We start from the raw sequence: 27,780 nt of genomic DNA, 5'->3' as shown, positions 1-27,780 counted from the left end.
TAATAAATATCAGAGTAGAGCTGTAGTTCACACTCCTGATCAGTGGGTGGTGGGAATGCTCCGAAAGTTGTTCGCCAACCACCAACAAAATAAACAGAAGAAGCCGCAGTTCTGTCAGCGGAGCGTTAATGCTGAGTTGCACTTGAACGGGGGATAAAAAAAAAAGAAAACACAAAGATGACTAGCCGGGTGAGTTAATTTGAAAACAATAATAGAACTTAAACACCCACACACTGCTAACGGAAACTACTGAATGCTAAAGCTAATGTGTACTTGCCGACTACAGGCTTTCCTTTGTGAAAGTGAGCCAGCACAGCACTAGCTTGTGTGGCAGAATTACTTGTCATTCAAAACTTCGTAGGCAGCCCGGAAGACGAATGGAGTATCTTATGACCCCTCAGCTCGTTGCTAACAAGTAGTTGTCTTGTTTTGGCAGGAAACTAATATATGTTACAGCTGCGGTGTTTTGCCCACTGAGTGGCCAGGGTCGCTAGATTGTAAAGTGTAATAGTGTTATTGACTTCGGTGTAAACATGCTGCTCTGACTTCTACAAGCTAAATCGATGATGGCTCATAAGTGTAATGAAGGAAGTTAACAGCATTATAAATTGTTAAAAAGGAACAAGAGGAGAAGTCAGATAAACTGGACGGGGCTGATGTTGAATGCTCAATGGCCATTTTAAAGTCGCTGCAGTGTAAACAAAGCGTCTGTGTGTGTTTTTATGTAAATGCACTTTGAAGCTGTTTACAAATACAAACATTGCCAGTTTGTAGACATAACTAATTGAAAGTAAAAGTAATTAATGAGATCCATTCTTTATGAAGGGCTGCAACTAAAGATTTTTTTCATTATCCATCAATCTGCTGATCATTTCCTCAGTTAAAGTGTCCCACAGCTCAAGGTGGTGTCTTGAAATTGTTTGTTCTTAATGATTATTTTCATTATCAATTGAATGATTCACTTTTTATAAAATCAACCGATCACCAGTCCAAAATTTACAGGGAATCTCCACTTCTGGGAAGCTAGAAGCTGCAAATGATTACCAAAATAGTTCCCGATTCATTTTCTGTTGGTTAGCAAATTGATTAATCAATTAATCATTGAATCCGCTTCTTTTTTGTGACTGACTGCCTAAAATTTCATTGAATTATCCAAAATTATGTTGATTAGTTTGATATCACCAGAAAACATTCACATTCGTGAGATTGGCACTAGTGAAGCTTTGGTTAAAAAATGATGGTCAAAATAATTGCAGATTATTTCTGTGAATTGACTAATCAATGAATCAGCTACTTGTTTCAGCTTCAGGTTCTAAGGTTGTAATGTTCAGTTTTTTGTTGATAGTAGTTTAGAGAGTTTGACAAAATAGCCCTAATTCAAGGTCCACTTACTAGCTTCCAGAGCTTTCAGCAGCATCTAATGGTCTCCCTTGGCAGGTGGATTTGAGGAACAAGTGCACAGTCAGATAATGGTTATAAATGGGGATTTAGTCAAGGAAGAACTTTCATGCCTTCTAATACTTTAAAAGAGGTGTTGATTTAAGGTTGAAGGACTGTTGTATTAAGCTGTATTAGTTCCAACTAGTTGTCTCTCATAAATTGTGAACTGGGTGTACAGTTATGTGTGTTAGATTTCACTTTCACAATTAAAGCTAAAATATTTCTCTGCAGAACACTATGTTAATACAGTTGCCCAGATTATAAGGTGTTATAATACTGGGACCTTTCTGTACGTCATTTACACTTTACATTTGAGGCGATTACATGGGAACAATGCAAGGAATGCCCTTTACACAATCTCTGCTGCCTGGGAAAGTCTTTGGATTTTCTGTGCTCTTAGACTTTGACTTAACGGCAACAATTAATGGTTCACATTAATTATTTACAGTTATTCAAATGATTAGCTGAAATGAAAAATAATTCCTCTAAGGACAGGGGTATAAAATCACAAAACAACAGACAGAACATAAAAAGACAGACACAAAATTCAATAAGACACTGGAGTCAATTTCAAATGAATAATACGTTTTTATGCATTTTTATACAAGAACCCTGGATAACAATTTGACTGCTGTGTTATTTTCCTTTAGTGCTCTCTAGATGTCTTTATTTTCAGATTGTGTGTGTCCCTGTTTGTCAACCCACATTCCTATAGCAAGCAATATCTGTATCAACTGGCTCTAAATTATCTCTTCATTGATATGACCTTGACACACCAGCAACCTGTTTACCTTGAAAAGCAACAAGTTGAGATAATCAGGACGTTTCAGTGGCTCACTGTTAGCCTAGATATTGCAATGCTTGAAATAGGCTAAACTTTTTGATATGTAGGTCAACAAGGGATTCTCTGTTGGTTTGCTGCAATTTAATTTGCTCTTTGAAATGGGAGCAGGTTGTTTTTGTGTCTTTTTTCTTAGAAAGTTTTAATGAGTCTAGATTGACACTATCCTAGCCACTGGATCGTTGTCGTCTTTTCCTCACAGTATGAGGGGTTATATGACATATGTAACCCTGATCGAGGCAACCGCCAAAATGTATTTATGATGTACAGTACATCTGATTTCTATTACCCATCTAGCCCATCACGTATGTCAGCCAAACTACAAAATAACTGCCCTCCATCATGGCTCGCTTCCACCAATAAGTGTGCTAGAGATGTAGTTTTTAGGTGGTTGACACAAATGTTACTGTCACCACTTTATTCCAGCTTTATTTGGCAAACATACTCAATGCCCCTCACACTTATAATGTTACACTGACCATTACATCTATTATTTTTAATCAGAGTGACACTGAACAATTATGGGTATTTGGGTCATTTTCTTTTTTAATCCCACAGACATTTTCTAGTGGTTTTATTTGTCACTAAAAATGGGTTAGACAGTGGGTTAGTCTGATCAGTAGATGTATTTATAACAAGCACAGTCACTGTATCTACTTACAGTAGAGTTGTCTCTCACACTATGCCTAACTGAACCTTTAGCTGACATTTCATCACAGTGGATCATGAGGTTGCTTGCTTCACCATAACTGTGGGGATGCCAGTAGCTAATACTTTAGGTCTGGCTGTTATCAGACAATATCTCAAAGCAGTCCCATGATGATTTGCTACTGTCTGTTGAGCAGTTCAGTGTTAGGCAACATAGTATTTCACTGATGGAGTTTCTGGGAAGATGTGTTTCAGTCCAGAGCAGAGGTAGTAGAGCTACTGCTTTCCTGTAAATATTAATGATGTTTGACCCTTTAAGATGGCTTAAAATTGAAGTTACATGGGTTTGAACAATGTTTGGCTGCACATCACAACTTTGCAATGATAATAATTACCAACTGACTAAAAGTGGTTAAAAATATGACTATTTTCAGTTCAAATTTTATCTATAAAGCACAATATAATGCATCATAAAATTGGCCTCAAGGGGCTTAACAGTCTGCACAGCATTACAGCACCCGCTGTCCCAGCAGTAGACAAGCAGGAGGCAGGAGGACAAAGATCCAGATCCAGAACATCTGGAATGAGGCACAGAGAGTCAGGAGAGGGCAAGAGGTCCCAGGACGCCCGATGGTCCAGCACAGAGAGGTTGAGTGAAAAGAGAGGACAGGGAGGGGAAAAAAAGGGGGATAGAAAGAGAGAGACACCCTCTCTAAATGGGCACTAACCTGTTTCAGAGTGCTAATAAAAGCTAAATGCTTCTCATGGACAGAGGAAGCTGGATTTACACTCAAATACAGACACTTGACATTTAAACATGGTAAGAATTAAAATGTCAGACAGCTGTGGGAAGTTTGCTGGTGGAAAGTATTACTGAAGGTCTTTATCAGTGCTAAGACATCTCCATAGCAACATGTATGATATGGTGGTTTTGTGGGCGCGGGAGCGAAGCCTCATGAGTGCTGACCTGCACAATCTGCCTTTCTCTGTAGCTGTACAACTGTGTGGAGATCCATCCATATGGACCGTAAACACTGTGAATTATTATCCATAACTGTCCATAATAATGGCGTTTATATTTTTTCAGCAGTTGCACTAGCAGATCATGTGCTCCAAAAGAACCTTGCATGGCTCTTTCATTTATGCAACAATTACTCAATTAATCGATGAGCTGATTGACAGAAAATTAAACTGCAAAATTTTTGTAAATTGATTCATCGTTGGAGTCCTTTTTCAGGCGAAATTGCCAAATATTCTCTGGCTCCAGCTTCTCAGATGTGATAATGTGCTGTTTTTCTTTGACACATATGACAGTGAATTGAACATGTTAAGGTTGTAGACTGGTAGACAGGCAAAAAAAAAGGAAACTGAAGACATTAATGTGAAATTGTGAATGCATTTTTTCCCATTAACTTGAACAGTTAGTAATGGGGAGATTAATTGATAATAACCATAACAATAATAATATTGTTTGCATTTTCCTCTCTGCTCTCTTTTCAGATGATGCAAACGGGGCGATGCCCGACAGACGAACTGTCGTTGACCAACTGTGCCGTCGTCGGTGAGAAGGAGCTGCAGTTTGAACAGTGAGTGGGATTTCCTCTGATACATGGAACCGCCCATGTGTTTTATACCAGATCTCTCTATAGCTTTGTCACTCATATGTCTGTGTCAGAATCTGTGCAATGCTTTTTTGTGTACATTCATGTGGAATCCCTTTGGCGATTACTTTGTGCTGTCACGTTTTAGCACAATAAACCTGTTTTTGTGTTATGATAGTTAAAACAAATAATGAAAATGTATGTCACAGTCTTCATCGAGATCTGGTAGGAAGCTCAGGAAAAAACTCAGGAAATTGATGGTGCATTAAGAAAAAATTGCCCAATTACTATTTCCAACGTCAACAGTGAACTTTCACACTCCACAATACTGATTTAATTTTCGTATTTAAAATTTTATTCTTTAATTTCATGTTGCATTTTTCGTGTCTATCATTTTACATCCTGGCATTGATGTTGAAAAATAAGATTTCTCATTTTAACATTCCACAGATTCATTGAGTTTTGCAGACTGATAAATCAAATTTTGAAAAAGTACACACACATCACTGAGTCTAAAGGTCAGGCTTTAGGGTGCCATGAAGAAGAGATAGACACCCTCGAGTGTTTAATGTCAAGCTGCTCCAGTAAAACAAGACGAACATTAACTATGTTGACACTTGTTCCATCCTGCACTTAATCCTCTCCTCTGTCTTCTCATTATTCTTCTCAATGCAGCCACGTCACTGTGCGCAATTTAACCCACAAGTATGTGTTCACCTTGAAGACGCATCCGAGTGTCAGCTCCGGGACCATCGCCTTCAGTCTGCCACAGGTATCGTTCAGGTTTTAAGAGACACATGTTCTCAGTGATTGGCTGAAACAGACTGAATGAAAATGTTTTGATTTGTAGGCATATATATATGTATATTGAAGTCCAACCCATGTTCAGAGCCGCCGGGTCACATCCTGAAAGATGTGTCAGAACATTCTGTTTTATCTTTATTCATTAACTTACATGGCTAAGCACAAAGACATACAAACCATATTACATCTCATGTATTGCTACCTACCTAATGTCTCTGTGCTCAGCCATGTAAGTTGATGAATAAAGATAAAACAGAGAAATCTGACACATCTGTCAGTGTGAATGCGTCCCTTTTTTGACTTTTGGTTTTTTTACGCAGTGACCAGTTAATCGTTGATTCTTACTGTTTCCTATGAAATGAAATACGACTACTGTATATGTCTTAATAATACATTGAATAATAGGTGATATCCACAGTTTTCCTTTACAAAGCTCCCGTGAACACTTGCATGGTGCTGAAAGCAGCAGATTGCAGTATATATGTCGATCAGTTGTTTTTTTTCCTGCAGAAGTTATGTTGTGTTTTTAGCCTTGATAGCAGAACATGAGCTGATATTCTGACAAATGAACTTCTGAGCTTTCTTGCGTGGTTGTCTGTGGGTTCTTTGCATGGACCTATTTGTTTGTCTCAATCTGTCTGTCACTGCTTTTTCCTCTTTCACTTCGCCTGTCTCTGCCTGCTCTTCCTCCGTCTATAAACTTGGCAGCCGCAACAGCACACAGGTACTACTGTAACCTCCTCAAGACGGTCTTATTTCACCTCAAGATCTCATTAAGATTGACGGGTCAACTCATATTTGACACAGCAGCAATCAATAAAATCAATAACAAATAGTCCACTGACAATCAAAGATGTGTAAAATATGGAGTGTTGTTATGTAATGCTCAGTATAAAGAATGTTGTGAAATAAGACCAAGTTGCAGAGGAACGTTGCACTGATGTCTCTGTGAAACGCGTAGTGATGTTTATTTGAAGTGTAGTTGTCCTTCATCTGATAGCTCTGTTCTTCTGGAGAATGTCATTGCCTTATTGATGGCTAAATGGTAGCTCATTGCCTTGTTTTCTATACAATAATGTTTCGTAATACAAAGGAAATGATGAGACATGCAACTAAATCAATCACTCTTTATTTCTTTACAGAGAAAATGGGCAGGCCTGGCCATTGGACAAGAGGTTGAAGGTAAGCTACACATAAGACTGTTAATTTTCTAGGTTTTTCTTATTGTCAACAAATCCCATGAAAAGATCAAAACCAACTGTGACTGTATCCGACTAACAAATATCGTCTGTGTATCCAAAGCCTGATATATCGTATTCCTCTGTGCCATAGAGCTCCATCGTTGTCCATTAAAAACATGACATGTGACATGTTAAGTAAAAAGTAAAGCAGCAAAGTACTCCCGCATATCTCACGCAAGTTATGCTGTAGATTCAGTGTAAGCTACATGAGACTGGCAAATAAAGCTAACCACGTAGATACTCCTCCTGCTGTCAGGGTCGGACTGAAACAATAATTCAGGCCAGGAATTGGAGTCCATCCCAGGCCATCCTCATGCAAACCATCAGACTTCTAATTTTTTGTATTTGATGATGTAATGGGAACCAGACTAGTTTTTAATTTGGCCATTATGTTCATCTGAGCGGAAAATTATCCAGATTACAAAATACAAAAAATTGTGACTGACCAACACATTTTTTTTTTTTTAAACCATTTCAGCAATTGCATGTTATTACAGGAGAAAGTGGAGGCTTCATTTGTACTGTTTAGTCATAGCAGAAACCCTATGTAGGCTGTAATTATGTCAATAAGTTAATAATACATTAGGTGGAGGGTAGTAGTTTTCCAGTGTGCTCTCCTCTCTCTCTCTCTCTCTCTCTCTCTCTCTCTCTCTCTCTCTCTCTCTCTCTCTCTCTCTCTCTCTCGTAAACAAAAATCATGTGACTGCTTCCTGGAAGTCTTCACTCTCCCAACTGCTCATCAACAGTGGATACCTATTATTATTATTATTATTATTATTATTATTATTATTGATGGCCATCATCAAAGGCAAACAAATGTTGAAAGATGGAGCTAGCGGTATCAGCACTGCAGCAGCAACAGTGCAGACACACACTGTGAGCTGTGGCAGTTTAGCAAGGTAGCCGTCATAGACAGGAGACGTGATGCAATAGGTTCCTCAACTCATTCCCGCTTCACTGTGCAGGCCAAAACGACACATCTGATGCTTTGCGTAGCTGTAACAGTCAGCAAAATATCAAGTGTTAAGATTTGTATGTTAAACAGAACAAAAAGAGACGCATGCCGGACTGGGTGGTAGCACAATGCTCTAATATGCAGCTGTAAATAAACTGAATTTCAATGCATCTCAGCTGACAAAATGATCATTTCGACTTGAAATGAAACAAATGAACAAATTTATGTTGCCAGTTGCCATCAGGTAAGCAGTGCGTCGCGTGCATCCACAGGTTGCACAGATGTCTGATTGTTCAAGGACATCCATTCAGCCTTTTGTGATGACTGCCATTAATTTGTCATCCATTGATTAGCAGTGCTTGACAGTCTGTCTCTCTTATCACCGACTGCCTATGGAGTCAAAGACACCTTTCCACAGTAGAAACATAAGAGCCTCTGACATCAAACTCAGCCTCCAGACTTTGAGGGATTCATGCAACTTACATGTGACAGACTTTAAAGGCTGCAGTCTTTGTCTCTGCCAGAAAAACATCAGACTGTGCAGGCTTCTGATAGTCACATCCTGGAGATTACTAATTATACGTGGGGTTAGGGGGTTTAACCATTGTTTAGGTGTCACGAGAGGTGGAGGGAACATGATTTACCCGACAGAGAGAGAGACAGTCTAACAATATGGTCGGGAGGGTGTCACTGCACATCTGTCTCAGAAGCTGGCCAGCATCCAGAGAAAGAGAAGGCATGTTCTTTGATAAAAAATATTTCACTCAGCTCCCTTAGGCCACAGTGATGCCCAAAATGATGGGCTCTATTATGATACTGTCTGCATATCAGGAGTGAAAAGGAGGAATGAAAATATAATCTCATGATACCTTAATCATTCTCAACATTGTCTTGAAGAAGAAGAAGAAGAAAAAACAGCAAAGTCTCGTCTCTTTTTATAATTTGATCAAAGGTATGATCTTACTGTCCTGTCGGTCTGCCTGTTGAAACCTTCCATTGAAAAAAGAAAATGTATATATATACACAGTAGAATGAATAGTAATGGATAATGGAAGTTTTGGCAGTGTCTCCTGGCAACTGTGATATCATTCATGTAGCAGTATTGCGGGTGTAATTTTCTTAATTACCTGGTGTCAGTGGAAAATATCAGCACAATTTGAAAGTAAGTTGCTTACAGTTTATCTCATTTCCATGATGAGGCATCAGCAGCAGATTGAACACATGCAGACGATTTGAATAGTAAACGTTTCACATCCAACTCAGGAGCTGCCTACTGTGCTGCAGGTTTTATTTCTCACATCAAAGGATAAAGGAGTCACTGTTCAATCAAAACAGCCTGGTAACGGGGCATTTATGGATTTGGTAACCAGTCGAAATGCACAAATGATTTCAGACGCTGTTGTTTAGTTAGTGTGTAATTGAACATAATCAGACCAAAGATGTCAGACACGTGTAGATCTGCAGCACAGCTGTGTATGGTATTCAATTATTGTTTTTTGTTTAGAGGAAAAGCTCTGATAAACCCACTGCATGCTACCTGCTCAGCACCAAACCAGACAGACAAAGTTACTGACCAAAGAGAGAATAGTATTTGGAGTTGGTACAAATATTAAAGAAGAGTGAATATTTGAGCTAGACTTTCAAAGGGAAAAGCAAGTTCTATTCTCATGAGGACCTGCACCAAACACAGTGTGATTTAGTCAATTTAACTATCCTGTCAGAAATAATCCAGGACAGTAATAATCCTCACACCCTGTCATCTTTCCCACACCTATAGTAACAAACTACAAGTTTGACAAGTCCAAACAGTGTATCAGCACCATGACAGTGGAGATCGACTTCCTGCAGAAGAAGAACGTGGACAGCAACCCCTACGATTCCGACAAGATGGCCGGCGAATTCATCCAGCACTTCAACAACCTGGCCTTCAGTATTGGCCAACAGGTGCTTAAGACTATTAAGGGTTAATAACACTGGACAAGTTTGATGTAGAATTTAGTAGAATGAAAGATTTCAGGTTCATTTGGAGTTTACTAATTTGATTTAATGTGTCCATATGCTTTTTAATTATGATCAGTTTTATAGAGAAATTGAAATGGTGCTTGCCTCTCTTCTGCTCTTTTTTTTCCAGCTGGTGTTTAGTTTCTGTGATAAACTGTTTGGCTTGGTGATAAAAGATATTGAGGCCATGGACCCCAGCATCCTGAGGGGAGAACATGCCTCTAGCAAGAAACAGAAGGTACCTGGAGGATAATGTGTCAGTGTCCCCTGATTTTCACACACCTCCCCTCTGACTTTCATATATAGCATGGAAGTCATTTATTTTAATGAACACAATGTATTTAAACCTTCCCAATGCAGTTGAAGTGCTGAGTGTTGCAGATGGATGTTACTGTGATTTCTACCTTTCTTGCATATATATATATATATATATATATATATATATATATATACACACAAGATAACTCTTGGAGCAGAGTAAACACAGCTGCCTATTGTACCTTGACCTAAACCGATTATCATCTCTTCTGTTTGTCTTTCCTCAGATTGAGATTGGTTTGTTGCTGGGAAACAGTCAGGTGATTTTTGAAAAGTCAGAGAGCTCATCCATGACCCTGATTGGTGAGTGTCAGCAGCACGCATGGTTTTTACAGCAGTGAAAACATAAAGTCACGAAAGTGAGCTGCTGAAAGTGTCTTTATTTTCTGAAGGACGATTCCCTATAAGTCCACAAGGGGGCACACTCCACACATTTTATTTGGCTTGCTATTCCTTTCACATTTTGTTGGCAGTGGCACAGTATTAAAGTCCAGCTGTGCCAGTTGCCATCTGCTATGTATAATATGTATATGTAATATAATATGTTATGTTTTTATGAACATTTTATTATAGATACCAATAGAATATCTTAAAATATTGAAATCACCTCATGTGAAAGGGCAGTTAAAACTACTTTATGTGCCTGTTCAAATCAACATATTGTCAGCAGGATCTTTTGGTAAATGTATTAACTCACAGCTTCTGACTTATACAAAAATTGGTTTGACTTTATCTGGGGATTTGCAGAATCCTCCCCTAATGATTAATACTTCCAAGAATTAGAAATAAAGGAAAAAGAACACAGTGGTAACACAGATAGGAAGTGCTCTTTGGTTTTCAACATTTAGGTGATGTGTTTCATTTGTGTCACCCTCATCACCACCCCCCCACCCCCAGGGAAAGCCAAGACCCGAGAGTCTCGCCAGTCCATCATCACCCCCGACTGGAATTTTGAGAAGATGGGTATTGGTGGCCTTGACAAGGAGTTTTCTGACATCTTCCGTCGAGCCTTCGCCTCCCGAGTCTTCCCTCCAGACATAGTCGAACAGATGGGTGAGTCCCCCCCCCCTTTTTTTTCTGTCTATCTCGCCATCACTTATTCATTTGTTTGTGCCTGTTCTTCCGCTGTCTTTGTGGTGAGGACATTTTCATTTGCACATTTTCATCCATGACTTTACTGAAAGTCCTGCTCAGGTACATTTGAAAAGAATTAGCAGACCCAGAAGTCCATTAACCAAACCACAAGAATAAAAGATGTTGCTTAAAAAAAAATTCCTTTTCTTGATTGGAATTTAAATAAGTCTTTTGAGGACATTTCCCCAATATGCTAAACGTTAACAGCTGAAGCAGGAAAAAAACACTTTTTTTTTTCTCCCCAAGAATTTCTGTTGTCTCTCTAAGAACTGGTAACACACTGTTTCCCTCAAGTTGGACAGATTAGTAATACCTGCCAAAGATAATCACTGTTTTTAGTTTTTGTTCAGCTTATATTTAGTGCTTAAATCAACATTCTGGCAGACAAAACTTCAGTAATTCCTTTGAGAAACGTATCATTGCCTGAATCAGCAGAACTCAGACTCAGTATTAACAGGCAAGGCAGCGTTCCTCTGTGGTGTCTTGACCATGACTAAAAGCTCTGTCATCCCCTGTCGGTGATCCCTGCACACACTCATTAATAGATCTTTGACAGCTGTCAGATTACGATGATGATTCATTCTTCAAAGAGCAGCAGTTCATTCTAATGAAAGCCATCAGGTTGTCTTCTTTGTGACTCATACACCAAAACCTCCCTTCCCATACACGTGTGCACAAAATCACCTCAGTCCTAATCCTTGCTCCTAGACCTAGGAGTCTTGTGAAAACCTGTTGTAACAACATCTGAACTTGACAAATACACACATTATTTTAATTTGGCACACATCGACGCTCCATAGCCATAATGCTCAGGCCCAGTGGCTGTGTCCAGCAGTGTGAGAGCTGACCTTTAGCCGGGTGGTTGTGTGCAGGAGTTGGCCTTTGGCTGTGGCCAGCTGGCGGCTGTAATGAGATGGCATGCCCTGATAGAGAATCCAGCTAAAGGTAAAGCTGTAATTGGCAGGCGTGGGGAGCAGGGAGCACAGGTGCTGACAGAGAGGCGGTGCGTGTGTGTACGTTACACATTTTGTGTGTGTGTGTGTGTGTGTGTGTGTGTGTCTGTGTGTTTGGCTGAAAGTTTGAAAGTTTCACCTTGTCTGCCCTTTGCTTCGAGAGAGGTGAAGCAGACAGACAGAAGCTTCAGTGCTTTTCTCTCCCAAACCCCAACACAAACACATCACTTTTCCCTGCCTCCCTCCCTCCCTCCACCCCCACCTGTCATCCCTGCCGCTTTTCCTTCAGCAGGCCCAAATGGCAGCTCAGATGGTTATCTGGGGCCTCTCAATTAGTCTGGGCTAAATGTCATTAAGCAGGTGCAAAAGGCCATTAAAAGACCCTTGCTGTAAACTTGGTTGCGTGGAGAGCTCACAGTCTCCACACTTGATCTTTAGGGAGAAAGAATAAAATAGGAGGAAATCAGAAGTGCTGTGATGGGAGCTGTTATAAGCCGGCCATTATCTGTTCTCTTGACTGTGCATGTGGACAGCTGGACTAACTGCCTAGATGTTGCTTTAAATGTCTGTTTTCAACTGCATTAAATAAATGCTCACACTGCAAAGACTAGTTATCATAGCACCCTGTAGGCTTAGGGTTTCTAAGTGGCAACCATGAACTACAAAGTCCCCAGGTTTGTATCTGGCAGGTGACCTTTGCTGCAGCTCTCCTGTCATCTGATATTAACTGTCATCTCTGTCGAGTCAAGATGTAAAATACCACAAATAATAGTGAATTTTAATTTTTTTATTTTGCGAACTTTTGAGCGCACTGCTCTTCAGCAGACTGATTAACGTTGCACAAAGACACGTATTTTGAGACGATTAATTCGTGAGTATGTTTTTATTATGAAGGTACACTTTATTAAAGCAACAGAATCATGAGTCAAAGCCAGATATTGATTGCACACAAGATATCCTCAAAGAACTGCAATAACGAGAGGAAAACATTGATCAAAAAAAATACTGAAACCTCTTTTAAGCAAGTGAAGAACCTTGTGTGATATTGATCTTCTTTTCATATGCATTATGATGTAACTAATGCCCATAGTAAACCAATGAAAAATGTTCTAGATCTTGGCTGGGGACAAGATTTAGTTCACATTTTTGAAACATGGGATTTAAAGTCCTCTGTTTGGGTTCTGCCTGAGAAAGATTTGAGCTTCATAATTAGTAGAAACATTGGCTTGTATGTAAGTTCCTCGCTTTGTCTGTCTCCAGGCTGTAAGCATGTGAAGGGAATCCTGCTGTACGGACCCCCAGGCTGCGGTAAAACCCTGATGGCACGACAGATTGGCAAGATGCTCAACGCCCGGGAGCCAAAGATCGTCAACGGCCCCGAAATCCTCAACAAGTACGTCGGGGAGTCCGAGGCCAACATCAGGAAGCTGTTTGCAGACGCAGAGGACGAACAGAAAAGGGTGAGTGCAGGACACATCACATATGTGTATGTACTCACATGCTTGTGAGTGTTTATCCTGGTTTATTATAATACATTAAAAACTGCATTACTGCGGCAGAACCTTGTAGTCACTATAGAGTTTGAAGTACAGTCAAAATACCAAAGCTGAGGAAAAATGAAAAAACCCACACAACAAACACTGGATTTGACAAATGAGCCTGTATTATTATAACATCCAGATGCATCACCTGTAGTGCTACAACTTGGCTGAATTCATCATCTACACATGAGATAAAGTCATACTGAGCCTGTTCTCGGAGACCAGCGTTCTCCCATCATCCACACGAAACACAGATAAGCATTTCATCTATGTAAACAAAAAAAAGTAATTTCTCCAGGAGTGGAGAGATCTGCCCTTTAGCCACACATAGCTGTAGTACCTTTTGATAAAGTTCTTGTGTGTTTCTGTGGGTGCATGTTGGAGGGGAGGGGGGTAGGAAGGGCATTGAAACCCAGCAGTGATGGTTGGTTTGAGCGGTGAGACACTAGCGGCGAGCCTCACTCTTCACCACCTAATGAGGGGCTGGGTTGTCTTTGACCTCCTATTAGACCTTACTACACACACACACACACAGACACAGCTCCACACCTGCTTTAAATGCTACGTCTGAGAGACTGACAGGTCTGTAGATGGAGGGATAACCCCCCACCCTGTTGCTCTCTCACTTTTTCCATCTGTCTCTCTGGTCAGGGTTAATTCTGATTCTCAAGTCAGTATGAAAGAAAAAGCATTGGCAGCGTCTTTTCAGTTTTCACACAGATAACAACTGATGACAACGTTATTTTGATTTGATGTGTCACACTGAATTTCTTACGGTAACAGTGGTGATGGGATCTTTTATCCCCCTGCCTGACAAATACTTTGAAGGTCGATATTTATTTTTTCCTTACAATGTGCTAGTTGAATATGCACTGTTATATATAGCATTACATTTGTACATGTCATGCCCCAGGGACCAAACAGCGTCATTAAAATGTAAGAAATGCAGATCAGCTTTTGTGAGGACGTGGTTTCAGAAATGCTGTTGTGCATGTTTTTTTCCCCCGCTTTTAGCTTCACCTCTTGTTTCTCTGTCTTGCATGTGTATGATAGCTAAACTTGTAAAATAGTGCCACGTTAAAACAAGAAGGTGAGAACCAGGAGAAGTTTCAACATGTTTTCAAATGTTCACATGGTGTGTGAATACAGGAGCTCTCTAGTTTTAAAATGAATGATTAAATCATGATTTAATAACCATGAATAATGTCTGAGGCCCTAAACGTTTCACTTATCTCATGTCACTTCGAATCAAATGAAACAACAACATGCTGGGATACTGCAGCCAGTAAATTCTCAGATGTTCTCAGAATGTCAAAATAAAATGTCTTCTTTCAGAGAATAATTTATTCATAGGAGCAGCACAACGGTGTTTCAGTTTTGTGCCCTCTCTTAATTATGATGATGGGTGTGACCCAGCAGGATTAAAGGGATAGAAAAGTTCTTTAATTGATCCACCAGTGAGTTTGTAATACTCTGGAAAAACACATATTCTGGATGTGAAATCAATAGCATAAAAATGTTAATGTTAAAATTGTGCTTTTAAGTAAATAAGTTGTACACCTACAGTAACAAGTCAAGAAACTGGCTTCAGGACCTCAGTGCTACTGTAAGCAGATGGTATAAGACATGCAGAAGCTATGACATTTATACAGTATCATTTCTATCCTTCTCTCTCTCCTCAACAGCTCGGTGCCAACAGCGGCCTTCACATCATCATCTTCGATGAGATTGATGCAATCTGTAAGCAGCGTGGCAGCATGGCAGGCAGCACCGGAGTCCACGACACCGTGGTCAACCAACTGCTGTCTAAGATTGATGGAGTGGAGCAGCTCAACAACATCCTGGTCATAGGTGCTCAGACTGCACACACACACACACACACACACACACACACACAACACTCCCAGTCTCTCCCATGTCATCCTTGAACATCTGCTCTCTATCTCATCTCTCTCATTCATCTTTTTTTTCCCTCTGCTTTCGTTCCTTTCCACTATCTGTCCATCTGCCCCTCCCTCAGGTATGACCAACAGGCCAGACCTGATAGATGAGGCCTTGTTGAGGCCGGGAAGACTGGAGGTGAAGATGGAGATTGGTGAGAAGTGAAAAGCACATTTAGTTACTGTGGTACTGTAAATGTGTTATTGTAATATGCAATTTCTCTCATTTGTTTTTTTAAAGGTTTAACAATAGAAATTTTCACAAAACCTAAATCCAGACAGGCAAAATAAATGCATTATATTTTCCCCTCTTTCATACATATTAAAGTATAATTATAGCAACTTAAGACCAGTTGACAATAGATTTGAGAAACAGAAAAATAAGAGTTTAAAATCCTCTATTTTCCTTTTTTCTTCTGTCAGGGTTACCTGATGAGAAGGGTCGCATTCAGATCCTACACATCCACACAGCAAAGATGCGTCAGTACAACCTGCTCTCCAGCGATGTGGAAATTAAGGAGCTGGCCGTGGAGACGAAGAACTACAGTGGTGCCGAACTGGAGGGTCTAGTCAGGGCTGCTCAGTCCACTGCTATGAACAGACACATTAAGGTCAGAATCCTCGAGGGACATTTGTATATTATGACTCACATTTATACTCTGTATTTATTAATGTGTCCTTATTTACTCCTCGTGACTGGAGAAGAGCAATTGTATGAGTTAGGGTTTTCTTTAATGATTACTCCATCTGCTTTTTCTGATTAGTCATTCACCCCTCATAAGCTCTTAGCCGTCGTCCTCTTCATGGCTTGTTCTGAGCAAGACACAAAGATGTTTCCTTTACAGTGGTATAAAGCTCAGAAAGCAGCAACAAATACATTTCAAAAGGTAGAAACAGTGAATGGGTTGTATTTCAGTTTTTGATGATGTTACTGCTGTTAGTGCTTATAATCAAATTACATGAACCCACACCTGGACTAAGTCAAATGAGAAAAAATCCAAAAGAAAATGAATGATAATCTTTGACACTATTATGAAATGCTTGTTTAAGCTGCAGGCCACACACCTGCTGGGCATAGTGTATCACTATGTATAGTGCCAGTTTAACGAACCACCCAGGTGAGGAAGGACTGGGTCCAGAACCCGGTGTGTGCACCCTTACTTTTAGTGTTTTATCAGGTGCATAGGCTCAAATCTACACAACTCAGTGGGACACGTAGATAAGGTGGAGTTCTCATCTGTTAAGTGCCCCCCCCCCCCCCCCCCCCCCCCCCCCCACACACACACACACACACAGAGCAGCAGATATTCTAGGGTGATGATAAATAACGGACAAGGGCTTTACACATGTCTGATGGCTGTGACGTTTCTCTTCACTCCTCTAAGCACTTACTCTTCCCTCCCTCCTCCTCTCTGTATGACCTTTCTGCTCTGAGGGAGCACATTGTCTCCTGACACATTGTGCTATCTAAATGCGCAATACCTCATGCACTGGATTTGACCATTGGGGGCATGGAGTTCATCCAGTAATGAAAGTAACTCATTATTTGCTGTCTGTTGTGCTATATTTTGTGTTTGTGTTTATATACTATATATATATATATATATATATATATATATATATATATACACACAATATATTCATGTGTTATAGGCCAGCAACACAGTGGAGGTGAACATTGAGACGGCAGAGAGGCTGCAGGTCAGCAGACTTGACTTCATGGCCTCGCTGAATAACGACATCAAACCTGTAAGTTGCTCCACATCTCTCTCTTCCTCTCAACTTCTATTCTATTCAAAAGTCTATCCTTTATACAGAATAATATACAATATTTTATAATTCATTTATATTTTGAGTTCAGCTTATGCTGATTCACAGAAAGCTCTCATGCAGGTGATGCAAGAATACAGACAGGACACAGGAAAGGAAACATATTTATGGTAAATCTTCCTCTCCTCCAGGCATTTGGTACCAACCAGGAGGACTACGCCAGCTACATCATGAACGGTATCATCAGGTGGGGCGACCCGGTGTCGGCGGTGTTGGAGGACGGGGAGCTGCTGGTGCAGCAGACCAAGAATAGCGACCGCACACCGCTCGTCTCTGTGCTCCTGGAAGGTAGAACACACACAGCCACTCACACACACTAACTTCATGCAACTCGAGGCCAAACGGCCTCAGTCAATATGCAACAATAAATAAACTTAAAAAAACACTATAAAAAGCCATAAAATAACAACTGCAGTATATCTGAAGGATAGTTTGGCCAAATAATTTTCATTATTACAAACAACTGATTTGTGGTTAACCCCCCCCCCCCCCCTCAGGCCCACCTAACAGTGGTAAAACAGCGCTGGCAGCTAAGATTTCCGAAGACTCCCAGTTCCCCTTTATCAAGATCTGCTCCCCCGACAAGATGATCGGACACTCCGAGATCGCCAAATGCCAAGCCATCAAAAAGGTAACAATCACCTCTTGACAGTTTTGTTTAAAAAGTATTTAATATGTTTGTCCTAAAAATCTTAAAACGGAGAGAAAAGATTCATTTCCAGGTCTAGAAAAGTCTAGGGGTCATTGAGAGTACGTAACGTGTGGAAAATGTGTCTCCAGTTCAGATGCAAGGTAGTTCAAGCTATTCTGTTGTTTCTCATCTTGTGGATGCTGTTCAGAATAATCTCCACTTAACAGATTTATTGTCTGACTGGTTTAATATGACACATGTGGAAATTAAATTGAACTTGGACCTTGAAGAACTCAAAGTGACTCAAGAAATGTGGAAAACATTTACAGACACCATTTTGAAATCCAAACCAGCAGGCGTTTACTAATACCATAACAAGAAGATTATTTTTTTAGTGCTTTCTGATTATGCATGAAATCAACTGTTTTGCTGTGATCCCGACCTAACTGCAGTTTTTTTTTTTTCTGTGATAGATATTTGAAGATGCCTACAAATCCCAGCTGAGCTGTGTGGTTGTGGATGACATTGAACGCTTGTTGGGTAAGATCCCAGTTTTCAAAAACTAAAAGAAGCATTTCAAGTTATATTTTTAACCAGATGGAAATTAACATGAAATGAGAAAACTGTTAATATAAAATGATCTGTGTTGTCAGACTATGTCCCGATCGGCCCTCGTTTCTCCAACCTGGTGTTGCAAGCCTTGCTGGTGCTGCTGAAGAAAGCTCCTCCTAAGGTAATAAGCGTTTTGTTGTGGAATTTATTTGTAGCATGCTCACTGTGGCCTTGCTAGTCCTGAGGTGGCAGAGAGAGGGCAGCAGATCTTATGGATGCCAGTCTTGTGAGGAATTGTTGGAGGTCTTTGGCTGCGACTGGCATGTGTGAGTGACTGTGTGAGTGTATGGTTATTAGCCACTGTTTTGGTCCAGGCCTGTTGTGCTCAGAGTGAATGGTGGTGGTAGAGACCCATTTCTCATAGTTTCTTTGCTTGTAGTTTGTGTGTGTCTGTTGTTGATGGGTTTGTGAATGAGAGTATAGCCCACTATATGGCTGCATGTGCATGAGAAGTGGCGCGGGGCCTGGTGTTGAATGCCTGGCTGCAGTGCTCCTCTGGGGTTGTAAAGCGCTGGGCCCAGCGGGGTGCCTGGGGCCAGGGGAGGCCAGGGGGACACGGAGGAGAATGGGCTCTGTGAGAGAGCCAGGACCTGGCAGCACCACCGCCTGTGTGGCACCTCATCTGCATGCAGCATCACAACCCCCCACGCCATGGGGGGGCAGCCAGCAGCCATAATCCCCCAGTCTACTCGCCACTCCTCTGCCTCTCTTCCTTCGTCTTCTTCTCCTGGTCCAGCTCATCGGCTTAGTGGAGCTACAATTCTTTAGCTTCTCTTCATTCTTCTCTGCTCATGTTTGTCTTCTCTCCTGTTGTCTTCTGTTGTTTTCTCTTGTGTTGTTCTCCCCTCATACCTCCTCTTTCCTCTTCTCCCTTCTTTTCTCTGTGATCTGGTTCACTGTGACTTTAATAAAAACTGAAAAATCACATTTAACTCACATTTATATCCATAACACATTACATAAACAGCACCCTCACCTTTACAATAACTGTGTAATGGTAACACTTAAGCTCATGACAGGAAACATTTAGACAAAGTGGTGCGGACTACTTAAAAACAGACTAAGAGTAACACCCCCTGATGAAATTTGTACCACTGGACTATGGAAAAAGGGACACGTGACTTTACAGGATTGTTCTCACCTGGTATATTTTATATTCCTCCCAATTTTTAAAAGTTGAGATGTATAAACCTAAAACAGCATGGCCCAGTCCTGTTTGCTCTTATTTTTGAGACAGGATGTTCTAAGTGTTGACACTATAGCTGCTCGATGGTGCTGGCAACTTCTCAAATATATATATATTTTTTTTTGATACACAAAGGTTTGACCATGTCTGTTTTGCTCCATCATTTTCCATCTTGTTGGGAGGTCTTCACTGTAGTCCTGTTATTTTCCCAAGTTCTTGTTCTGTTCAATGTGAGCTCCCCAAAGCAAATTCATATCGACTATGTTGAAATGGCAATGTAGGATTTAATTATTTATAATTTGCAGTCACTATTGGAGTCATTATGTCTACCCCTGTATCTCCTCTCTTCTTCTTTCCCTTGTCATAATCAAATGGATAAATCACAAACTGAACCAGACTCTTCATTGTCTAGAGTTATGATTGGGAAACAATATTCCTTGTTTATGTTGTAATGTTATATTGAAATAGTTGTGTTCTGAATTATTTCACCACTGCAACAAGAAGTCCATGGTTGCCAGGTACTCGTAATAATAAATAACATAACTATGGTGGGATGGAGTCCAGCTTACATTGACCCTTGAGAAAAACAGCTGAATAAAATGAACGATTGGTTGAATTAACAAATTTAACTCTCTGCTCATGTCTGCTCCTCTTTCAGGGTCGTAAGCTGCTGATCATTGGCACCACGAGTCGTAAAGACGTCCTCAGGGAAATGGAGATGTTGGATGCTTTCAGCACCACCATCCACATTCCCAACATCTCAAGGGGAGACCAGCTGGTCGAGGCCCTGGAGGTAACAGGCAAACACACGCACACACCAAACCAGAAGCACACACACACACACACACACCTACACATATGTACCGTGAATGCAATGTACTTCAGTTCTTGCTCTGCTGACTAAGTATTATAGTGTGAAATTTTTATTTACAATTTCTCAACTCATTTCTCAATTTAAATAACAAATTTAATGATTATATCCCATGCTGAGTGCACTCTCCCTGTCTTTGTCCTCTCCCCACAGCTGCTTGGCAGTTTCCAGGAGAAAGAGCGGGCCACCATAGCGAAAGCTGTGAAGGACCAACGAGTGTGGATCGGCATAAAAAAGTTGCTCATGCTGATTGAAATGGCTGTACAGGTGAGAGAGTCTTTGCAATTGCGTTTTTTGGAGCCGCCGTTCACTCAGCCCGCCACTCTCATCAAGTATAAAATGTCTCAACAACTATTGGACAGATTGTCATGAAAGTGATGAAAAGGTTGAGCCTAATGGATTTAGTAATCCCCTGACTTTTCCTCTTCAACCATAAGGTTGACATTTGTGGTTTTGAGTAAAATGCTGTGACAGCTATTGGACGGATTACTGTGAAATTTGGTGCAGACATTCATGTCCCACTCAGGGTGAATTGTAATCACTTTGGTGATCCAGTACTTTGGTTTATGACAAGCTGCAACCTCCAGGGCTGAAAGATGAAGTAAACATGGAAGTGACAAAAACTGCCATTCCTCGAATGGCCACTTGAGCTCCAAAAGCAAGTCACTTCCCATAGACTCCCATGTTACAGCAGAAAATAAACATGTTTACAGCCTTGTACACCCTGGTCCCTATAGCTAATTTCCTCCTTCATGACAACTGTACGGGGGATGGATTTTTATACAACTTACCCATATAAATACCCATATAAAGTTCTGCATAATTCTGTGTGTGGCCGCTTTAAGGGGCAGGTGGGTGAACGTATTCTTGGCATGCAGCGAAGCCTCGGCTTCAAACACGCCCCCACCTCTTTGCCCATTTTTGGGATTAGCTGGGAGTTAGTTGGAGTCAGGCACTGCCAAGATGGCGATGGACGAGCAGCTCACTCTGAGCTTCAAAACTGCTCTTCAGAAACATGTGGGTGACATCACAGAAGGCTACATCCATTTTTATTTACAGTCTATGGTTTATGACTAAACCCAGAAAACTACTGACATCCCCATCACCCTCAGCTGTACTTTATTTTGTGCTAATGAGCTTAGTGCATCTTAGTGCATGTACACTAAATTAATATGGTGAATGTGGTAAACATTATTCTTGCTAAACATCAGCATGGTAACAGTGTCATTGTGAGCATGATCTTAGCATTTGGTTCAAAGCACCTCTGTGCCTAAGTGAAAAATTCACATTTTTATAGGCTATAAAATGTTCTTATGATAAATCTAATGCAGAGTCAACTCCATGTGCATTTGTGGGTTTAGATGATAGAAAGGTAAAGTGGCCTTTTGGAGCAGGTAAGTTGTGAAGAGAGAGGCAGTCTTGTCTTTTCAATAACTCACTCATCACATTTTTTATTCGAAACACACATTTCAGATTGGCTCAGTCTCTGTATTATTGTTTTTCTAATAGTGTGGTCTGAGCTTGAGCAGCATGTCCCTCCTCTTCCTCGACATCTGGCCGGCATTCTCAACAGTCAACAGAATCTGTCTCTCAGGCACAGAAAACTGTCATCTATTAACTGGAATGAAAAACTGTGTGGCTTTGCTGATGATTTGTTGAGCAGAAGGATCCAGTACATTTCTAGTTCACAAACCATTCTCCAAAACAGTCTCGATCCAACGCATTCATGGTTATGAAACCATGTTCTGCGTGGCTTTCCAAGTTACATTCATGTGTTCTGAATCACAGGGAAGCTACTCATAAGAACAATCATACACACTCCATGGTTTTGGTTTACCTACAATTTAGATCAGTCATCCTATGGTCCAACAGATGGGCCAAGTTAAAAAAAAAAAAAACAGCATGCATTAAATCCATCCAACTATGGAAACAAAAATGAAAACATAGACCACCAACTCTTAGCAGAATCTTGGCTTCCTCTCCACACACCAGTCATGTGTATAGAGATAAGTACAGTAGGTATTAAGTCTACTCACCTTTTTAAAGTTGCCTTTAGGGGGATTTGTGGTTTGGCCTGTGTTTTTGTGCATTTTGTAAGAGTCATTATTGAAATTGGTTTAGTTACTTCTGTTCGCCTTGTACCCAAATTAAATAAAATTCTTCTAGGGGCCCTGACCTTGTCAAAACACCATGATAATCAGTTTGTAAAAAGTGGCGATGATCACACATCATTTTCTGAGATTCAGTATTCTTGGGAATCATTGTGATTTCACTGACTTTCCGTCAGGTAATGATTCCCTTTTTCTTGAAAGCTGTCATGTTTTACATTTGTTCAGCTAGACCAAGACATACAGTGCATCTTATTGAAAACATTATTCTCCATTACTCGCCTATAAAGGCCCACGCAGCGAGGTTGTGGCTAGCATTTTGCTAGTTTGCTTCAATAACAAGACAGGAAAGAAAAACCCTGGTGGAATTCAGTTTAGTGCCAGTGTAGGAACACATGACTCCAGAGGTGGCAACTGAACCACAATACTATCTTTGAAGACCTCAACCTTCGTCAGCAAGGTCAAGGTTTCTTTTTTGGTCAGATTGGGGTGGATTGCCTGGGTTTGATTTCATTCAGATACAAAGATACTGTAGGTTTTAGTTTGTTATTAGTATATCAAGATTAGAATTTTTGGCCAAAATTTACTGCCATTTGTAGAGCATGGAGGACAGGAAATAGCGTGGGTAGAGTTGTAAACATAAACCATCATGAAACATAGGAGCCAGCATTGCTCGGGGGCAACAACAACAACAGTCCACAAAGCTGTAAATTATAGTTTTGTTTCTTTCAAACATTTTCTATCACAAACGTCTGTCACTGTCCTTGCGCTCACTGCAGCCAAGCAGCATCCATTCCTCTGTGCTGCTTGTACTATCACCATGCAATTATAGAACAAGAATATTAACAAGCCATATCTCTCTCTCTCAAACTGGCTTGACATCGAGGAGGTTTGCGTGCCCTGTTCCACATAGACATGAATGTGGAGCAAATCCCTTCTTACTGTGACATCAGTCAGGTTTGGACTTAAAGGGGCAGTTCACCAGTTTTACATGTAAAAGTTATTTAATAGCCAGGGGATTCCCACTCAGTCTGCAAAAAATATTTCAGGTCCAATCTCATCAGAAAGTGGTAGAGTGAATTAATCGGTGCATGTGCAGGTACTACTCGCCGGGTGAACTAATGTACTTGACGAGCTAATGGCTAACCCACTAGCAAGCTGAGAACAGTGCTAGCAGTCATCAAAGTTGCTCTCTTAACTGTCTGTTAGCAGGATGTTAGCTCACAGTTAGCTCAGGTTAACAGGAGACAGTGGTATTTGTTCGGTGATATCCAGCTCTTCATTCCCTGCACTGTCCAGACAGTTTGCTGTTGTTCAACTGTGTGAATTTGTGTCAGAGTTCACGGAACTTGAACTTGAACTTGAGCCCTAAGATGAATTTGCTGAGCTAATCCAATGATCGCAGTGATTCCACTGAAGTGAACTGAGCCGGTTGCAAAATGTTATGGTTTTTAATGTGACCAGGCTTTCAGTTGTAGAATGTCTTATGTGACGTTGTAAAGATCTGTCTGTGAGTATTACAAACCACTGTACTGTGGTTTGGCCTCTAATAAGATTTTAAACACATAAATCAATTCCTCCAAGTGGACTTCCCGGATCAGATTTTATTGTCTCGCCGGTATATGAAACAACATGCCCCCGCAAATGCAACCCCCAGCGCTGTCTAAAGCAGGGCTGTTTTCGGTGTGAACGTGGCCTAAAAGTCAGGATGTCTCAGTCAGTGCTGCATCGACTCTTTTTAATCTGTTCCTTGCTAATCCCCCAACTTCATGGAAGTGTAGTAAAACATTGTTGAATTGCTCTTGTAAAGCTTAACTTGACGGACATGACTTGAGATCCAAAAGACTCACTTTTCTTTTTTTTTTTAGGTAAAGCTTACCTCAGGCCTGAGCCTAACTATGTTCCTACTGTGCTGTTGGAGCTGCTTGATCCAGAGATCCTTTGATTCACAGCAGCTTCTCTTTCAGTGCTCCCGAGACAGGAATTTGTTTGGAGTTAGCAACCCTCAGTGGCTAGTCCATCTCAAAAGTCAGCTCCATCGGCTTCCAAGTAACGTCTGGTTACTTGACGGAACAGGTAGCGCTTGCAGCAAGCAGCAGTGGAAATTGACCTAAATCTGACTGCTGGCTGGTGTTAATTTCTCCTCCTGACTGTGTGTCTGTGGTATGTTGATGATGTGTACGGCCTGTTTGTTGAGGCTGGATGCTGTGTAATTGCTGTGGTATGCACAAATACAGCCATGCTCTACACACCCCCACCCCCACCCCACACACACACACACACACACCCCAGAAGTATGAACCTGTGTTTGCCGAGACATGCTGCAAACAGCCGCACAGCTACACACGTACACATTCATAGTCGGTCTCTAGTTTTCTCTTCATCTTTTTTCCTCTCATTCCAGTGTTTCTGACTGCTCTCATGTCTTAATTCTAATAGCTACAGGCAATTCCAGGCCAAGTGTAAGTTATTGCATGGGTTGCCATTAATTTGACTTCCTCTCCCCTCCTCCTGTTTGTTCAAACTGAAGCATGAACTCTGGGACCTGCCACTTTTTCAAAGGGCTCTGATGTTTCAACACCTTGCTTCTGAATTTTAAATGAAACCAGTGTTTGTTCCAAATGGAAATAAGACCTGTTAGGAAATGTATGGTTATTTCACTGTATGCATGTTAGCACTAAGAAGTTATGTGTCTGTGTTTTAGATGGATCCTGACTACAGAGTTAGCAAGTTCCTGAGTCTATTGAAGGATGAAGGAGCGTAAGTATAATTTTTTTTTACTCCTTTGAGTAAAACGGGATCATCAGTGACACTGAACACTCACACCATGTACACATCTGTCACTTGTGTAGCAAAGAAAGGAAAAACCAAGTCAGAATCACTAAATGTTTACATTGCAATCATTGTATCAAGTGTGATTAATAATAGACATTTTGTCTTTTTCTGTCCCTGCAGACTGGGTTCTAATAAGTTTGAGGCAATCTAGACTCAGTGGAGCCACAGTGAAAAAGAGGCATCCTTCAGTGGTAAGGCCTGCATCAGCTTCACCATTTCCTGGTGGGGGTGAGGGGACTTGATGTAGATATGTGTAAACTGTGAGTTCACTCCAGTAATTTATGCCCTCAAAGTACAATTTTTGCACCAAATTGATGTTATACAGATTGTGAAAAAAAGAATAATGAAGGCTGACAGAATGGGAGTCTCATTGAAATGTGTTTAGTCAGTAAGAATGGAAGTCACAGTTAAAATGAGCCACGCCTTTGGGTTTTAGTGGATATTTTCACACTCACGTTGCCATGTGAGTGAATCAACTTGTTTGTTTGTCTTCTTTTTTCTTTTTCTTTTTTTTCCATCAAATCATTTTATTTTTGCCACAAAAGTCACAAATTTGACACGTGAAATGTTAATTGACAAATTGCTTTAAAGGAGCTATTTGTACGTTTTGCTATTGCTACATAGTCAACATTAACATTAACAGCTGTTTACTTACCAGTCTAGAAGAAACGTTGCGAGTTCAGCATTGAGTGGTGAAAATCACCCTTCTTGTTTTGCTCCTGTTTCTGTCGCTTCAATTCTTCTACTGAAGTTAGCATGCTAACCAGCCTGTCGTCACTTTCCAATACTGAGTCACTGTAGTGTCCAATCTGCCCTGAAGAAATAGCTATGCTCAGAGGACATATTATAACCTCTTTTATTGTAAATGCAACAATGGCTGAAGCTCTTCGCAAGACTGGTAAGTAAACAGCTGTTAATGCTAATGTTACTTTCAAATGGCTCCTTTAAATGAATTATTTTTACCCCTTTGAGAAACACATTTATTTGCTATCTTGCTAAACATTCGATGAAAGGATTCATACCACCGTCATATCTGGACAGCAAGTACGTTAGCAAATTATATTACATAATTATATAAATTACAAGACCCCAGGACAAAACTGCTCCTGGCTAAGAAATAGTCTGGCCCTTGTAAATGGAAAATTGATGGTTTTTGTACAAATTAAACAAACAAGATATATCATATTAATTTCTGAACTTCAGAGATGCTGTCAAACTATTCCTAACTATCTTGTTATTCTGGATATCTATGGCTATGCATAGTCTGCAGTGGAAGTATTTTAGGAGTATGCATGCTTAACTGTGCACAAATCAGCTACCCTGAAGGTTATAAGTGTATGTATGTCCATAATGACATTTTATTTTCCTCAGCATCTCGTGTGGACACTATAATCACATAAAGCAATAGCTACAAGCTCCGTCAGTGGCAATCTCAGTAAATTGTCATTAATATGATTCTTCTTGCTTCTTGTGTGTTGATCATGGCCAATAAAGGGCCAAGTTTCAGAAGATATTTTTCCTTTTAAAGTTATCAGGCTAACTTGCTAATCCCACTCTGTGAAATACCCCTCAGGGTGATGAACAAAAACTTGGAACAACTTTTCAACTTGCAGCGAGAGCTTTTTTTTCTCATCACAGCCTCAGAGACTTATGGTATAGTTAGCACACAGCGTGCCTAAAAATAGGTCGACTAGACAGGTGCTCTCTTGTGGCAGCATGTCTCCTTTGCCTGCCTTTCTCTTATCACTTTTATTTGTCTCTCTTCACTCAGTTGCTGAGGAACGGAAGCCTGAAAGAGGCTGGCAGGAGGAAGCGAGCGAGAGACAAGTTTCCATCTCTCTCTGCATCCTTCCTTCCCATCCCCGAAGCTCTGTGCGCTTCTCTCTGCACTGCAGCTTTCTGCAGAAGCAACCAACCAGGCAGCCTCTTCCTCTTCAGCACTGTGTGAACATGTAAAATAAGAGAAACAAGCGGTGTTTGTTGTATCTGGTGTATATTGCATTTCTTGAAGACTAGTGCTGTTATCTCCATGCGATGCCCCTAGCACTCCATTGTGATTTTATATATGAAAGAGTCGAGGCAAAAGACACATGGCAAGTAGACGTGCATGCACAAACACTAATTATAATACTGTGTGTTTATAAAGCCCTTATTTGTATGCACACATTTATAATCTGATCATTCCAGAACAGGACTTAAAGATCTCACTGTGTTCTTATCATAATGTGTACTTGCTTATGTCTGACCTTTTTTATTTTATGAATAAATTAATTCTAGTACTAACAGGAAA

General features: G+C 40.6%; 1 protein-coding gene across 1 annotated transcript; it reads left to right on the top strand.

Moving 5' to 3' along the window:
- Positions 1–72: 72 nt before the first annotated feature.
- On the top strand, positions 73–27,780 carry LOC130162367 (vesicle-fusing ATPase-like). Its single transcript, XM_056366077.1, has 22 exons — positions 73–189; positions 4,430–4,515; positions 5,206–5,302; positions 6,477–6,516; positions 9,308–9,474; positions 9,662–9,769; positions 10,077–10,152; positions 10,747–10,902; positions 13,197–13,396; positions 15,163–15,328; positions 15,498–15,572; positions 15,841–16,028; positions 17,071–17,166; positions 17,379–17,535; positions 17,745–17,878; positions 18,352–18,418; positions 18,532–18,611; positions 20,335–20,469; positions 20,701–20,814; positions 25,360–25,415; positions 25,611–25,681; positions 27,262–27,780. The coding sequence occupies exons 1-21, from the start codon at positions 178–180 to the stop codon at positions 25,639–25,641; spliced, it is 2,241 nt and encodes a 746-aa protein (XP_056222052.1). The 5' UTR covers positions 73–177; the 3' UTR covers positions 25,642–25,681; positions 27,262–27,780.

Source organism: Seriola aureovittata, chromosome 21 (assembly GCF_021018895.1).
Source record: "Seriola aureovittata isolate HTS-2021-v1 ecotype China chromosome 21, ASM2101889v1, whole genome shotgun sequence".
Lineage (NCBI taxonomy): Eukaryota > Metazoa > Chordata > Actinopteri > Carangiformes > Carangidae > Seriola > Seriola aureovittata.
The sequence above is the reverse complement of the archived record's forward strand: the minus strand, read 5'-3'. Positions and strand labels throughout refer to the sequence as shown.